Source organism: Phoxinus phoxinus, assembly GCF_949152265.1.
Source record: "Phoxinus phoxinus genome assembly, chromosome: 18".
In the NCBI taxonomy this organism is placed as follows: Eukaryota; Metazoa; Chordata; class Actinopteri; order Cypriniformes; family Leuciscidae; genus Phoxinus; species Phoxinus phoxinus.
In genome coordinates this window covers 32,086,290-32,104,501 of record NC_136893.1, presented here as the reverse complement: position 1 = coordinate 32,104,501, position 18,212 = coordinate 32,086,290, and the positions used below count along the sequence as shown (strand labels likewise).

General features: G+C 41.4%; 1 protein-coding gene across 1 annotated transcript; it reads left to right on the top strand.

Moving 5' to 3' along the window:
- Positions 1-16,107: 16,107 nt before the first annotated feature.
- LOC306986314 (uncharacterized protein) lies at positions 16,108-17,439 on the top strand (the record flags this gene model as incomplete). Its single annotated transcript, XM_079589433.1, has 2 exons — positions 16,108-16,559; positions 17,032-17,439. Exons 1-2 carry the CDS (start codon positions 16,407-16,409, stop codon positions 17,437-17,439), a joined length of 561 nt encoding a protein of 186 aa, XP_079445559.1. The 5' UTR covers positions 16,108-16,406.
- Positions 17,440-18,212: the final 773 nt, after the last annotated feature.

Here is an 18,212-nt window from a genome sequence, read left to right as displayed (position 1 = left end):
TCGAATCCCGTACAAACAGAGATTATTGTACATTTTATATTAGCCTATTAATGCATGTCATAGCCTATTATTAATGCAGACAATCAAACAAACAAAACATTTTTTTTATACAGGATAGCCTTTTTTTGTGGTTCATATAGAGTTTGTAAAACATGGTTTTAAGCAAGGTGCGATTTGCCAGGGGGAACGGGGATTTCCTTCTGGTCTAAACATCCCTGCTTCTGCTGAATTATTTTAATCCCCCCTGTCACGACCCACACATGAGGGAAACAGGGATAGATCCAAATTGCAGTAATTTAATGGGGTAATCCGAAAATCATTATCCAGTCCATGCAAGGGTCAAAATCCAAATAGCAATCCAATACAAAAACAAAACAAGATACAGGCAAGAACAGACAACCGAAGTGGTGTGATACTAAATAAGGAATCCGTGACAAACAAGGAAACAACCAGGGTATATAAACACACAGAACTAACAATGATAACAAGAGACAGCTGGGAACAATGACGGGAACAATGACGAGAACAGCTGAGTGTAATGAACAGATAAGTGCAGACAAGGATTGTGGGGAATGTAGTTAACAATGACAGACACCGTGGGGAAAGAGGACCTCCAGTGGACACCCGGGGAAACACAACCAGACACCGTGACATAACCCTCCTCCTACGGAGCGGCTACCAGACGCTTCAAGACATAACAGACAACACAAGAGTCCAGGTAGAAGGTGAAATGGTGGAGGATCAGAGATGGGACGGGGGGCCAGGTCCATGGAGGGGAACAGGAACAAAGGTTGATGACTTAGCCGGCGACCCGGGTGAAACCGGCAGTCCATCGGGCGGCCAGGGCGGAGCAAACAGTCCATCGGGCGGCCAGGGCGGAGACGACCCCTCGGGCGGCCAGGGCGGAGACGACCCCTCGGGCGGCCAGGGCGGAGACGACCCCTCGGGCGGCCAGGGCGGAGACGACCCCTCGGGCGGCCAGGGCGGAGACGACCCCTCGGGCGGCCACGGCGGAGACGACCCCTCGGGCGGCCAGGGCGGAGACGACCCCTCGGGCGGCCACGGCGGAGACGACCCCTCGGGCGGCCACGGCGGAGACGACCAGGGCGGAGACGACCACTCGGGCGGCCACGGCGGAGACCTTCCCTTGGGTGGCCAGGGCGGATCCGGCTGTGCAGGCGGCCGGGACAGGGCAGGTCTTTCGGGCGGCCATGGTGGAGACGACCAGGGCGAAGATGACCACTTGGGCGACCACGGCACAGGAACAGCAACCGGCTCAGGAACAGCAACAGACACCGGCTCAGGAACAGCAACAGACACCACCGGCTCAGGAACAGCAACAGACACCACCGGCTCAGGAACAGCAACCACCGGCTCAGGAACAGCAACAGACACCACCGGCTCAGGAACAGCAACAGACACCTCCGGCTCAGGAACAGCAACAGACACCTCCGGCTCAGGAACTGGAACAGACACCACCGGCTCAGGAACTGGAACAGACACCACCGGCTCAGGCTCGGCAGATGTGACGTGAGCAGACACTGGCTCCGGCTCTGGAACAGCAGACACTGGCTCCGGCTCTGGAACAGCAGACACTGGCTCCGGCTCTGGAACAGCAGACACTGGCTCCGGCTCTGGAACAGCAGACACTCTGTGCCTCCTCCACGCATGCAGTACGGCCACCGCATAAAAGAGGAAGACCGCTCTCTTGGCCGTGGCAGGACTGATGGTGGGCGGCTCCGAGACAATCTCAGGGATGACAGCGGGCTGCTCAGAGGGGACGGCCTCCGGGACGACAGCGGGCTGCTCGGAGGGGACGGCCTCCGGGACGACAGCGGGCTGCTCGGAGGGGACGGCCTCCGGGACGACAGCGGGCTGCTCGGAGGGGACGGCCTCCGGGACGACAGCGGGCTGCTCGGAGGGGACGGCCTCCGGGACGACAGCGGGCTGCTCGGAGGGGACGGCCTCCGGGACGACTGCGGGCTGCTGGGAGGGGACGGCCTCCGGGACGACAGCGGGCTGCTCGGAGGGGACGGCCTCCGGGACGACAGCGGGCTGCTCGGAGGGGATGGCCTCCGGGACGACAGCGGGCTGGACGGGAACGGCTTCCGGGACGACAGCGGGCTGCTCGGAGGGGACGGCCTCCGGGACGACAGCGGGCTGCTCGGAGTGGACGGCCTCCGGGACGACAGCGGGCTGCTCGGAGGGGACGGCCTCCGGGACGACAGCGGGCTGCTCGGAGGGGACGGCCTCCAGGTCTTTGGGAAGACTGGCGATCTTCCTCCTCCTCCGCCGTTTCTGATGGTGAGGCGGCGACATCAAACCTACCGCCTCTGGGGATTCTGTGACGTCCATGACCGCCTCTGGCGGTGTTGCAGTTTCCTGCGAGGGTATGGAAGCCATGTCAGGAGACACAGGCGGGAGTGGTGTATCCTACTGGCTACGATGATGAAGGTAACTGGTGAATCCCCAAAAGTCCAGGATCTCCAGCCCCTTCATCTCCCAGCCCGGCAATGGGTCATCAAGACACTTATTAAAAAGGTCCTTGAGTGTGGCCTCATTGTATCCCATACCTCTCGAGAGAGTCCAAAAAAATTGGGATAGATCACCCACCGACCGGCCCTGCTGACGTAGACAGGCCAGATTTCCAAAACGTCCCATCCTCTCCTCAGCAGTGCTTGGAGGAGCGATACGAATACCCGTACTGCTGGATCTGTGCATATTGACGGATTCCTTCTGTCACGACCCACACATGAGGGAAACAGGGATAGATCCAAATTGCAGTAATTTAATGGGGTAATCCGAAAATCATTATCCAGTCCATGCAAGGGTCAAAATCCAAATAGCAATCCAATACAAAAACAAAACAAGATACAGGCAAGAACAGACAACCGAAGTGGTGTGATACTAAATAAGGAATCCGTGACAAACAAGGAAACAACCAGGGTATATAAACACACAGAACTAACAATGATAACAAGAGACAGCTGGGAACAATGACGGGAACAATGACGAGAACAGCTGAGTGTAATGAACAGATAAGTGCAGACAAGGATTGTGGGGAATGTAGTTAACAATGACAGACACCGTGGGGAAAGAGGACCTCCAGTGGACACCCGGGGAAACACAACCAGACACCGTGACACCCCCTCCCTCCACAGTAACCAATGCTATAAATTACTTCACCAATAGACCATTTAAAATATATAATGTAAAGATATGCAACAGGCACGTTTAAACGACTAACAATAAAATCAGAACCAGTTTCAGTTCATGGTTCCAGTGCCTTAATGCATGCACGGCTTTAAAAATGTCACAAAGCGTTTTGAGATTATTTTGAATGAAATATTGAAGTTTATAATTAAGTATTTTGGCACACCACGCCGAGTGGCGCTATCCATTGTTCTAAAGTCGGGTTTTATTCTGGCATGTTGAATTAGTGTTTGACAGACGCGGCTGCGCGTTCATTTGGATTTATTTTTCTCATAACAGACATCTAAAATAACTTAGCCCCTAATAGGCTACTCCGTAGTTTTTTAGTCATACAGATCAGAGTAGACTAGAGTAGCCTCGTTCAAAACTGTAAACTTTTATTCATATTCAAACTTTTATTCAAAAGTTTATCTGTCGTCTCTGTCTCCGGGAACTGCGCGTCACAAAAATGAACCGAAAGCCACTTCCTCCGCTCAGTCACGATAAGAAATCGGCTATAGCCGTCTAAAGCCTTTAAATGTCTAAATATTTAATAAATGTTATCTGATTAGGTAATCCGTATGAAACCGAGAGGTGCAGATCTAGCCTACTCAAAAGCTGTGAGCGCTTCCCAATGATGAACGGACAAGGGTGGAAATCTCGCTATAATTAAATGTCTAGGCTAAATCGCCCTGAATTAAATTGTAAAAATAGATCAGATCATTTATTTGTCGAAATGTTGCGATATTGTTTCACTTAAGTTCATAAATATTATATAAATGTTGTTTAGTTTAGCAGCAGCACGAAGCACTGTGGTTCGAGATTTATATATAAAAAAATAATAATAGCTAATTCACAAATCGTGCACCCTGGTTGTAAGGATCCAAAGATCCCCTTGGAATTTAACATTGAGTTGAACATTGTATTCATGACAACAAATGAACATGCGTTTGAACAAATGAACATGCGTTTGTATTTAGGTTTGCTTGGGAAAAGCTGGCCCAAACCGAGGTAGTGTTTTATTTCTTCAATTATTGAAATAATTAAATGTTTAATAATAAACTTTTATGACAGAAATATTAGCCTATTAGCCTACATGTAGCCTAAATAATTAAATTATTTTATTATCAACACTTTACTAGCCTAATGCTATGTCTAGAATTAAGTGTGGATTCCGACTTCTCTTTGTTTTAAGTCGGTCTCAGACTCAGATCGCCTGTGGGGGGTTGGGGGTTCAGGAGGTGTTAATGTTCTGTCTTTCATATGCAGAGCGAGCTTTTAAAGATAAATCTCTCGATGTGTCCAAATGTAGGCCCTTAAATTATAAATATTGTGTATTGTAGCCTATTTAAAGAGGTCTCACACACACTTTCAGTTGAAGTGTTCAATCCGTTTGTTTCAACTGGTTTTGTAGGATTTTAACAGATTTGAGTAGTGTGTGTGTCAACAATCTGGCATTTATCTAAACATGAACTATCGACGAAACGCGTTCTTGCCACTAAACGAATGCGATGAGCAGCAGATACAGAGCGCTTATTCGCGATCCACCTCGTTTTATTGTACGGTGAATTCAACCTGGCATTCTGTTTGAAATCATGTTACAGTTTTTTTCTTCGTGATTTGTGTGGATGACACACAGCAACATCAGTATTATCAGCTGTATAATGGGGTTTTACCCTGAAATCTTGTTTAATTTCGAGAGAGACCTGGCGCGCGCAGTGCAGGGAGACTAAATAAACTAAAATAAAAGAGATCCAGCGCGAGAGAGAAGCAAAGAAAATCTTAATTTATGTTGCTTTGAACTATTTTCGTTTTGTAGACTAGCCTACTGTTTTAATTGTTTATTTAGCTGCAATTTCTTTGGTAATACAAATGTAAAATGTCGCAAGAATAAGATTCTGTTTCTTACTTAATAAACTCTAACTCGATGCAACCCTGTTTTAAATAAATAAACAGCCCCCGACACTTTATTTAAACCTTGAAATGTCCAGGATCTGTTTTTAAAAATTTCTTCCTTTGCCATGGCGGGTATCAATTGTCAGTCATCTCAATTTTGTGGATGATTCACAAAACAATAATTTAGCAGATTAAAGATAGCTTCGTCATTTTCATTTTCTGACGCGATCGGCTGATAATCTTCCTTCATCAGTTTTGTCGTCTCTGAAGCGGCTCTACTGGAAAGTAGCAAATGTATGTTGTAATGTGCCATTGATAATTAAACAATACGCTTGACTTCAATAAACAGTTACCTATCTAAGCATCAAGAATGGTAAAACATTTAACGCTGTCAGCCAAAGCTAGTGAGATTCGATCTCGGGTCGCTTGAAGCTCCGTGAAGCTCGTGCTGTTGCGTTGTCCACTGCGCTATCGTCGGTCCGCTGATGAGACATTGCTCTTGCAAAGCCTCATTGATGTAGCCTAATATTTTTCTATTGCAATGTTTTGTGCTGAAATGTTTTCATTATTTATTAAATGTATTACATTTAATTTCAGTCTTGTGATTATGAATTCGTTTAACTACATGTTTCACTTGAATTGATCTGTTACCACATTTCAACCACTCTCAATGAGCCGCGGCGCGGCGGCAGATTACACAATAGAGAGAATAAACTGACACTTTTCAAAGTCTGCGATTGTAGCGCCTCTTAGCGGTCAAAGGCAGCAAATACACCCCCGCAATTTTACCGCCGCGGGAACGGCGGCGGTAAAAGTCTCATTCTGGTTGAGTACCATCTGTATATATACATACACACACACATATACAGATGGTACTCAACCAGAATGAGACTTTTACCGCCTCAGTTTATTCTCTCTATTGCGTAATCTGCCGCCGCGCCGCGGCTCATTGAGAGTGGTTGAAATGTGGTAACAGATCAATTCAAGTGAAACATGCAGTTAAACGAATTCATAATCACAAGACTGAAATTAAATGTAATACATTTAATAAATAATGAAAACATTTCAGCACAAAACATTGCAATAGAAAAATATTAGGCTACATCAATGAGGCTTTGTAAGAGCAACGTCTTATCAGCGGTCCGACGATAGCGCAGTGGACAACGCAACAGCACGAGCTTCACGGAGCTTCAAGCGATGCGAGATCGAATCTCAGCCTTGGCTGACAGCGTTAAATGTTTTACCATTCTTGATGCTTAGATAGGTAACTGTTTATTGAAGTCAAGCGTTTTGTTTAATTATCAATGGCACATTTCAACATCAATTTGCTACATTCCAGTAGAGGACAGACGAGAAAACTGATGAAGGAAGATTATCAGCCGATCGCGTCAGAAAATGAAAATGATGAAGATAGTCTTTAATCTGCTAAATTATTGTTTTGTGAATCATTCACGAAATTGAGATGAATGACATTGATACCCACCATAGCAAAGGAAGAGATTTTTAAAAACAGATCCTGGGCATTTCAAGGTTTTAATAAAGTGTCGGGGACAGTTTATTTATTTAAAACAGGGTTGCATCGAGTTAGAGTTTATTTTCTAAGTAAGAAACAGAATCTTATTCTTGTGACATTTTAAATCTGTAGGCTATTGCCAAAGAAATTGCAGCTAAATAAACAAACAGTAGGCTTGTCTACAAAACGAAAATAGTTCAAAGCAACATAAATTAAGATCATGCGTTTTTCTTTGCTTCTCTCTCGCGCTGGATCTATTTTATTTTAGTTTATTTAGTCTCCCTGCACTGCGCGCGCCGGGTCTCTCTCGACCCATCATACAGCTGATAATACTGTAGTATGTCGCTGTGTGTCATCCAGACAAATCACGAAAAAAACTGTAACAAATGATTTAGCCTTTGTTGCTTCAAAGACACAGAATGCCTTGTTGAATTCACCGTACAATAAAACGAGGTGTATCGCGAATAAAAAGCTCTGTATCTGCGGCTCACTTGCATTCGTTTAGTTGGCAAGAATGCGTTTCGTCGATAGTTCATGTTTCAGTTCACGTTTTTTTGTTGTTGAAACAAATGGATTGAACACTTCAACTGAAAGTGTGTGTGAAATCCCTTTAAATACAATACATAAAACTACAATATTTATAATTTAAGGGCCTACATTTGGACACATCGAGAGATTTATCTTTAAAAGTATTTTGCCTTTGCCTGGTCATCAGGCTCACTCTGCATATGAAAGACAGAACATTAACACCTCCTGAACCCCAACCCCCCACAGGCGATCTGAGTCTGAGACCGACTTAAAACAAAGAGAAGTCGCAATTCACACTTAATTCTAGACATAGCATTAGGCTAGTAAAGTGTTGATAATGAAATAATTAAATTATTTAGGCTACATGTAGGCTAGTAGGCTAATATTTCTGTCATAAAAGTGTATTACTAAACATTTAATTATTTCAATAATTGAAGAAATAAAACGCTACCTCGGTTTGGGCCAGCTTTTTCCAAGCAAACCTAAATACAAACGCATGTTCATTTGTTCAAACGCATGTTAATTTGTTCAAACGCATGTTCATTTGTTGTCATGAATACAATGTTCAACTCAATGTTAAATTCCAAGGGGATCTTTGGATCCTTACAACCAGGGTGCACGATTTGTGAATTAGCTATTTTTATTATTTTATATATAAATCTCGAACCACAGTGCTTGCTGCTGCTAAACTAAATAACATTTATATAATAATTATGAACTTAAATGAAACAATATCGCAACATTTCGACAAATACATTATCTGATCTGTTTTTACAATTTAATTCAGGGCGATTTAGCCTAGACTACATTTAATTATAGCGAGATTTTCACCCTTGTCCGTTCCTCATTGGGAAGCAGCGCTCACATGATAGCTAAACATGTCTGAGTAGATCCTCTGCACCTCTCGGTTTCATACGGATTACCTAATCAGATAACATTTATTAAATATTTAGACATTTAAAGGCTTTAGACGGCTATAGCCGATTTCTTATCGTGACTGAGCGGAGGAAAGTGGCTTTCGGTTCATTTTTGTGACGCGCAGTTCCCGGAGACAGAGACGACAGATAAACGTTTGTCATTAGCCTAATATGAATAAAAGTTTACAGTTTTGAACGATGTAGGCTACTCTACTCTGATCTGAATGACTAAAAACTACGGAGTAGCCTATTAGGGGCTAAGTTATTTTAGATGTCTGTTATGAGAAAAATAAATCCAAATGAATGCGCCGCCGCGTCTGCCGAACACTAATTCAACATGCCAGAATAAAACTCGACTTTAGAACAATGGATAGCGCCACTCGGCGTGGTGTGCCAAAATCCTTAATTATAAACTTCAATATTTTATTCAAAATAATCTCAAAACGCTTTGTGACATTTTGAAAGCCGTGCATATGGGGTTATTATTGTTGCAATATTCCAAATAAATAGATTAATATTCACAAATAAATGTAAAGAGATTCACAAAAATGTATCGAATGCACAAATGAATAGATTAAGATCCACAAATAAATGTAAAGAGTTTCACAAAAAATTATAAAATTCACAAATAAATAAAATGAGATTTGCAAATAAATAAAACATTTACAAATGTTTTCTTATTTTCAAACACAACTCTGCCTGGCATTTATTTGTGAATCGGTTCCTGTGCATTTGTAAATCGCTGCACACATTTGTGAATCGGTTCCTGTGCATTTGTAAATCGCTGCACACATTTGTGAATCGGTTCCTGTGCATTTGTGAATCGCTGCACACATTTGTGAATCGGTTCCTGTGCATTTGTGAATCGCTGCACACATTTGTGAATCGGTTCCTGTGCATTTGTGAATCCCCTCACGCATTTGTGGATTTTGAAACACTTCTAGCGCAGACGTGCAGAGAAATCCACAAATAGGTGGACTCCACCCACCGCCTACTCAAGCCAATCAGATAACGGCCACATCGAGCTGGCCAATCGTAGCACGTTATCGCTTCAACCAATCACGTTTAGCTTTACGCTCGGGGCGGGAAGTGGGAACTGACTGATTCTTGCATCAATGAAAGGAGCACTGGAGCGCAGTAGTAGCGCTGAACTGTGTGTGGTAAAAACACTCTGTTTTCAAAAGATCGTTGGAGTTTAAGGCCTCTTTATATTTCCATCAGGATACACTCAGGGAATTATGATAATCAGAGATCCCGAGCATCATGAACAGTCTCTACACCGGCAAGAGGCGCGACACAGCGCGTCAAAAGCAGCACTGTCTGTTCACTGCTGCCGTAACAGTTTCAAATAATGTACAACTAGCATGTTTGAAATGTTAACACACATTCCCTATGTGACGTCTGCTTAGCTTTATATGCATAATCGTGCTCTTAACGGCTCTGATCGTAGCCTGCTTATTGACTAGTGCTGGTTAAATCATATCGTGATAGTGTACTGGACGCGGGGCATTCATTGATAGTAAACGGATGCCCGCACTTCTGATGTAGCGGCTACTTCACGCAATTAGGACAAATGTTTTTGCACATTCGCTTTGCCCAGTGTAGATTGCCTCGCACAGGGTAGACACGATGCATGACACTATACGATTTTGCCTTTTAAAGCACAATCGCGGTGACAAATAGCAATAGGATATAATGTAATGTAGAATACCAAATATAAGCCCAAATGTATAAATACAAAAACATTTGTCCTAATTGCGTGAAGTAGCCGCTACATCAGAAGTGCGGGCATCCGTTTACTATCAATGAATGCCCCGCGTCCAGTACACTATCACGATATGATTTAACCAGCACTGGTCAATAAGCAGGCTACGATCAGAGCCGTTAAGAGCACGATTATGCATATAAAGCTAAGCAGACGTCACATAGGGAATGTGTGTTAACATTTCAAACATGCTAGTTTTACATTATTTGAAACTGTTACGGCAGCAGTGAACAGACAGTGCCTATTTGCTTTTGACGCGCTGTGTCGCGCCTCTTGCCGGTGTAGAGACTGTTCATGATGCTCGGGATCTCTGATTATCATAATTCCCTGAGTGTATCCTGATGGAAATATAAAGAGGCCTTAAACTCCAACAATCTTTTGAAAACAGAGTGTTTTTGCCACACACACAGTTCAGCGCTATTACTGCGCTCCAGTGCTCCTTTCATTGATGCAAGAATCAGTCAGTTCCCACTTCCCGCCCCGAGCGTAAAGCTAAACGTGATTGGTTGAAGCGATAACGTGCTACGATTGGCCAGCTCGATGTGGCCGTTATCTGATTGGCTTGAGTAGGCGGTGGGTGGAGTCCACCTATTTGTGGATTTCTCTGCACGTCTGCGCTAGAAGTGTTTCAAAATCCACAAATGCGTGAGGGGATTCACAAATGCACAGGAACCGATTCACAAATGTGTGCAGCGATTTACAAATGCACAGGAACCGATTCACAAATGTGTGCAGCGATTTACAAATGCACAGGAACCGATTCACAAATAAATGCCAGGCAGAGTTGTGTTTGAAAATAAGAAAACATTTGTAAATGTTTTATTTATTTGCAAATCTCATTTTATTTATTTGTGAATTTTATAATTTTTTGTGAAACTCTTTACATTTATTTGTGGATCTTAATCTATTCATTTGTGCATTCGATACATTTTTGTGAATCTCTTTACATTTATTTGTGAATATTAATCTATTTATTTGGAATATTGCAACAATAATAACCCCATACGTGCATGCATTAAGGGAACCATGAACGTAACTGAAACTGGTTCTGATTTTATTGTTAGTCGTTTAAACGTGCCTGTTGCATATCTTTATTTTATATATTTTAAATGGTCTATTGGTGAAGTAATTTATAGCATTGATTACTGTGGAGGGAGGGGGGATTAAAATAATTCAGCAGAAGCAGGGATGTTTAGACCAGAAGGAAATCCCCGTTCCCCCTGGCAAATCGCACCTTGCTTAAAACCATGTTTTTACAAACTCTTTATGGGCTAGGAACCAAAAAAAAAAAGGCCATCCTGTAAAAAAAAAAAATGTTTTGTTTGTTTTATTGTCTGCATTAATAATAGGCTATGACATGCATTAATAGGCTAATATAAAATGTACAATTGTCTATGTTTGTTCAGGATTTGAACCCGTGTCATCCAATGACCGATACGTAAATTCTACCACTCAGCCATGAATTTACTCACTGAGAAATGCCCGGTTTCTCCAGTGTTTGTTCTCCAGAAAAACGCTCTTCATTCGTCTCATTCCTCAATAGAATCGTAAAAAATAATCAGCTTCATTGCACCTAATTTATTTTTGTTTGTTATTTTTGTTATTATTATTATTTATTATTTTATCACACTGCTCCCAACGGGCAATAGGCTTATGTCGCCCACCGACATAAGCCTTTTGGCGCGGCGGTAATAGGCATTCTGGTTGAGTACCATCTGTATATGTGTGTGTGTATGTATTGTTAATATAGAGGATGATTTTGCAATTAAACTGCCTTGATTAATGCTTGATTTGCTTTGAAGTTATGTAACCTAAATAGTAATAATGCTTTTGCTAAGATAGATGTATGTAACCCTGTCATTGACGTTGAACAAGATATGTATTGTGTGATTTCACTATTATTAAGAAAAAATTACTTACTTGCATGAAATGTATGTGTTGACTGATTTAGAGAAAGTACTTATGTATTAGAAATAGTTTTATGATAAATGAAAATGTACTAGATAAAGTATATATTGCAGACGATTAAGAGAAGAAAGCAGAGGAAGAGAAGTCGGAGGCGCCGTGAAGGGATACGCCGCAAACAACTAAGAGCCGTGTCTAAGAAGTTGGCAGAACTCCACTTGATGACATCAGGAGAGTTTGGAACCTGCATTCCGGAGTCTGCATATAAAAGGCTGAGAGAGAAACTGAAGACTTTGGATTCTGAATAGCGCAGTGTCCCTCGACGCCTGTATAACCAGCTGATTGTTGAAACGTATTATTATTGTAACCTAACTTTAACTTTGATATAACGTTTGTTAACTTTAATAAAACTTATATTATATTATTGGCAAGATATTGTCTACCTGAGTAATAATTTAAGAACCTTAAGCAAGAACTGACCACAGGGAAGTCTGCTGAACTAATTGTAAGTATTTTGAATGCTTATAGTATTGTCCAGATTCGACTTTCCTTACCTACCTGAGAATAATGAATAAATAGGTAAAAGGTGTAAAGGTTATTTGAGACACCATAAAACAGTATATATGTGTGTGTGTTGTCTTTGCATTCTTCTTGTGGCTCAGTGACACCTGAATGAAAGCTCATTAGTATGCAGCATTAGCAGGTCTTTGTCTTCAGGTGTGAATGAGGACATTATTCATGACCTTGTTGGATCATTCACGCCCACCTGCATATTGCCTTTCCAAACAAAAAGTGTCTTACAAAATTTAAATCAATCTATTGTTTAATGTGAACGATTAGCCCGGATGATTTTCAGATCATTTTGAAGTAAAAACTCTAGGCGACAACATCCATTAGTCAAAAGTATTGTGGGAATATGTGAAGTTGGTCGTTTGTGGTCTTATATCAGAATTTAAGTTTGAGTTTTTTGAATAACCACGCATAAATAATATTCTCTCAAAAATGCAAACATGTACTTACATTTTGCTCACATATTATGATAGCCATGTTTAGAGATGGGAATTGATAAGGATTTAACGATTCCGATTCCATTATCGATCCGATTCCTTATCAATTCTCTTATCGATTCTCATTGGGTGAGGGAATATTCAATTCAATTCAAGTTTATTTGTTTAGCGCTTTTCACAATACATATTGTTTCAAAGCAGCTTTACAGAAAATGCATTTAAAAAATATACATACAAAAACACAGTTAGTTAATCATAAAATTTAGGGCATAACATATCGCCGGCGTTGGGTCGTCTCTTCACAGGCGTCGAGTCGTCTCATCACAGGCGTTGGGGCATCTGAAGTCTCCATGAGAGGCTGGATACATAACTGGAGCTGACGAACTCTATTTGAGTTATAGGGACAGGCGTCCCGAGATAACAACAAAAAAGGCAGATGGGAAATAATTAGCGTAGCTGCTGTTCTTAATATGAATGCATTTGATCTGATTTAACTGTAGTATAAAAGGTATGAGATGCTTCATGTGAATGCTTGGCTAAAGAGATGCGTCTTTAATCTAGTTTTAAACTGGGAGAGCGAGTCTGAACCTCGGACAATATCTGGAAGGCTATTCCAGAGTTTAGGAGCTAGATGTGAAAACGCCCTCCCTCCTTTAGTGGACTTAGTTATCCTAGGTACGACCAGAAGCCTCGAATTTAGCGATCTTAAAGAGCGCGATGGATTATATGGCGATAGAAGATCTCTTACACAGGAGCTAAACCATTTAGGGCTTTATAGGTCAGTAACAATACTTTGTAATTGATACGGAACTTAATAGTTAACCAGTGTAGAGATGATAAAATTGGTGTTATATGATCATATTTTCTTGACCTAGTAAGAACTCTAGCGGCTGCATTTTGGACTAACTGTTGCTTGTTTACGGAGGATGCAGGACAACCAGCTAATAGAGCATTACAGTAATCTAGTCTCGAGGTCATGAATGCATGAACTAACTTTTCTGCATCAGAAACTGATAGCATATTACGTAGCTTAGCAATGTTTCTAAGGTGGAAAAAGGCTGTTCTTGTGACATTTGAAATATGATTTTCAAAAGACAAGTTGCGGTCTAGTATAACACCCAGGTCTTTTACTGAAGAGGATAAAGTAACAGGACGTCCATCTAGATTAAGGTTGTATTGTAAGAGGTTTTGTGGGCAGTTTTTTGGACCAATCAGTAATACCTCCGTTTTATCTGAATTTAATAGAAGAAAATTACACGTCATCCAATATTTTATATCTTTAACACACTCTGTCATTTTAGATAATTTAGTGTTATCATCTGGTCTTGATGAAATATATAATTGAGTGTCATCAGCATAACAGTGGAAACTTATTCCATGTTTTCTTATAATATTACCAAGTGGCAGCATATAAATTGAGAATAGCAGGGGGCCTAATACAGATCCCTGCGGCACTCCATAATTTACTGACGTTATCTTTGATTTTTCCCCATTTAAATGGACAAAATGGTAACGGTCTGATAGGTACGATCTAAACCAGCTTAATGCCTGTCCCTGAACACCAGTGTAATTTTGAAGTCGATCTAAGAGTATTTTATGATCTATAGTGTCAAACGCAGCACTAAGATCGAGTAAAACTAGTATTGAGATACAGCCTTGGTCAGAAGCTAAAAGTAAATCATTTGTAATTTTAACCAGCACAATTTCTGTGCTATGATGTGGCCTGAATCCTGACTGAAATTTTTCATAGATATCGTTTTCTTGCAAGAAAGAGCAGAGTTGAGCGGACACAACTTTTTCTAGTATTTTAGACATAAATGGAAGATTTGAAATGGGTCTGTAATTTGCTAGGTTATTTGGATCTAATTGTGGTTTCTTAATGAGTGGTTTTATAACTGCCAGCTTGAACGTTTTTGGAACATGTCCTAAAGATAGAGACGAGTTAATAATATTGAGAAGAGGCTCTTCCACTACAGGTAACACTTCTTTCAGTAGTTTACTGGGTATTGGATCTAATAAACACGTTGTTGTTTTAGATGCAGTGATAAGTTTATTTAGCTCTTCCTGTCCTATAGTTGTAAAGCGCTGTAGTTGTTCTTGAGGGGCGATAATTGAGGCTGAATCATAAGACGCTGTCAAAGATTGTACATTTACAATTGTGTTTCTGATGCTTTCTATTTTCTCAGTGAAGAAATTCATGAAATCATTACTATTAAAATCTAACGGAATATTTTGTTCAGGTGATGTCTGTTTATTTGTTAATCTAGCCACAGTGTTAAATAAAAACCTTGGATTGTTTTGGTTATTTTCTATTAGTTTGCGGAGATGCTCAGCCCTGGCTGCTTTTAGAGCCTTTTTATAACGTGACATACTGTCTTTCCACGCGATTCTAAAGACCTCTAAATTAGTTTGTTTCCATTTGCGCTCTAAGTTACGAGTTTCTCTCTTGATAACATGCGTAGCACTGTTGTACCATGGTGCTTTAGTTTTCTCTCTAACCTTTTTTAATCTAATTGGTGCAACAATTTATAATGTACTAGAGAGAATGGTGCTCATACTGCTAGTCATTTCCTCTAGCTCATCTGTTAGTTTGGGTTCACTGAGGAGCGGAGATAGATCAGGTAAGCTATTCAAGAATCTATCTATAGTAGTTGGAAGGATTGTTCTGCCTGGTCGATAACGCGGCGCAACATGACACATTTCAGCCGTACGTAGTATGCAAGTTACCATGTAATGATCAGTGACATCATCACTTTGCGGTATAATATCTATATCGGTTGGATCGGTTCCATATGATATAATTAAATCTAGAGTATGATTAAGACGATGAGTGGGACCACTAACGTTTTGCTTGACCCCAAAGGAGTTTAATAAATCTGAATAAGTACAAATTTGTTTGTTTGAATTAACTCGCTTTAATATCTGATCAGAAGACACAGCACAGAGCACATTTACACAAATTATGTGTAGCAACCTCAGAACAAATCTAAAAGTATAGGTGAGCTACTTCTCAAAGTGAGTGAGCATATGTGTGCGTTTGTGTGTGAGTGAGTGAGCGCGAGAGAGTGCGTGTGTAAGCGCGAGAGAGTGTGTGTGTGTGCACTAATGAGTGAGCGAGAGTGTGTGCGTGAGATAGTGTGTGAGCGCTAGTGAGTGTGTATGTGCGCGCGCATGTGTGTGAGTGAGCATGTGTGCGTTTGTGTGAATGAGTGAGCGCGAGAGTGTGTGTGCGAGTGAATGTGTGTGAGACAGCACGCGATGGCTGGTCGGAAAGCAACGTGGCGTCCCGTTAAAGGCCTCATTATACTTTTGCGTCGAACTTCTGCCTCTGCCATGTTTGCCGCGTTCTGAATCAAAACAACGCAGCGCGTGTGTGACGTCATGACACATTTGCAACGAGCAGAACCGACACACGGAATTGTTAAGCAGGCATGCTAACGGTTCCAAGGAATTGATTCACTGGGCACCGGTTCTGAAGAAGAATCGGTTTCCGGTTCCCATCCCTAGCCATGTTCGTGCTAAATAGAGTGTAATTACACCTTTGCCATTAATATGTTTATAAGCAACTGAAAAAAATACAAATATCAGGGCATGTCAAAACATCTCAAGGACCCCAAAAACACCTTAGACCCCAGAGGGTTAAAGACAAAGAGTACCAGTTCCTGCATGAGTACTGCACCGCCATGAAGCCTCTGACTGCAGCACTGGACATTTTACAAGGCGACTCTCCTTATGGGACTTTACTACCCACACTTGAAGTTCTGATGCAGAAGACCCTGGCTGTGAAAGATGCCCTCTTCAGGATGACTGCAGGCCTTCCAGATGCCATAGTGCAGGCATGTTCCATCTTTTAAGCTAGTTAAAATTTCTTGCATCACACTATTCATGAACATGGAACAGAATATTCATTATCATTGCAAAAGAAGATTAAAACAAATACAAATGTCAGTAAGTAACCATTAGGCATGGTTTGCAAGTAATTCAATGATATAATAAATAGTAGACCTTGTACATTTACATTTATTCATTTAACAGACGCTTTTATCCAAAGCGACTTACAAATGAGAACAATAAAAGCAATTAAACTAGCAGTAGGACAACAGTATGTAAGTGCTATGATGACCCTTCGCAGTTCAATCTAACGTAGTATTTTTTTTTAAATATATATATATATATTAGATAGAATAGAGGAGAAAGTGTTATTATTACTGGATCAAGCGCTGTCGAAAAAGATACGTCTTCAGCAGTTTCTTAAAAATGGCTACAGACTCAGCTTGTAGGCATAAACATATCAATTATATTTTTCAGGCTATCCAGACTCGTTTTGCTGGTGTGCTGGACGACAAAGATGCCCTTCTCGCAGCTGTCAGTTATCCAAAATTCGAACTCCGATGGCTGAGAGATGCAGGTAGGAGGGAGCGAGTAAAAGAGTTTCTGACAGAGGAGTGCCGCCGCACAACTGCTCCTGCAGCACAGAGCCCTGTCCGTGTGCCCACCACACCTGCCAGCCAAGGTGAGATGGACTTTTTCACTTTTGAGACAGAGCCAGAGGAGACCTACCCTGCAGAAAATGAAGTCATGGACTACCCGAGGTCAGCCTATGACCTTCAGATTCTGCATCAGTTTCCAAACATAAAGAAAATGTTCTTAACCCTCTGGGGTCGGCAATCACGCCGGCGTGATTTGCGCAATTTTTTTCACATAGCAGCTAAATAGACTTAAAATACTCCATCAGGTATGGTCATACAGACTTAATAAAAATGAAAAATGAATCTGTGAGATGTCTACTTTTGTATGTGTCCACTGACAATCAAAACAAAACGTTGTGCTTTTGTAAAATAAAGAAATTAAACAGGGTGTGTTTTCTGCCTCTCCGTCTCGTGAACTTTTTTTTCTTGAGCACGTCTCTAAAAATAAACAAAACTCAGCGAATACTTGTCACACATTTGTGAGCTCTATATGTTTATAATCATTTAAGTGTGTAGTTTTAAATGATCTGATTCAAAACGAAAACAAATATTCTCTGTTTAATTAATTTGTATAAAACCAACAAGATATTCAATTTCTCTAACCCTTGCTCATTAGTTTTAATGTGACCACACCCACACGCGCAAAACATATAGAGATGCAAATCGTCCATGTGTCGCGCGAACGCCCCCATTACCTCAACAAAGCGGCAAACTTTATCAGTCCTCTGCAGTCGTCGAGTTTGGAAGACACGCTGTGAGATTATTGGGTTTACATCTGAAGAAGAAGAACACGATTTGAAGACAAGAACGATTTTAAGGTAATAAATATTTCTGAATTATATTAGTTAGTGTTATTGTTGCTTAAACTTCACATTGCTGTCCCAAATTAAACTTCACATTGCTGTCCCAAATTAATTGAGAAGTACCAGTGTAGAACACTTTATAGAAACTGTGTCTATTCCTCGTTTAGTGAGGCCAAACAATAAATCTACTGCAGGATCTAAGAAAAATCTAATTGTG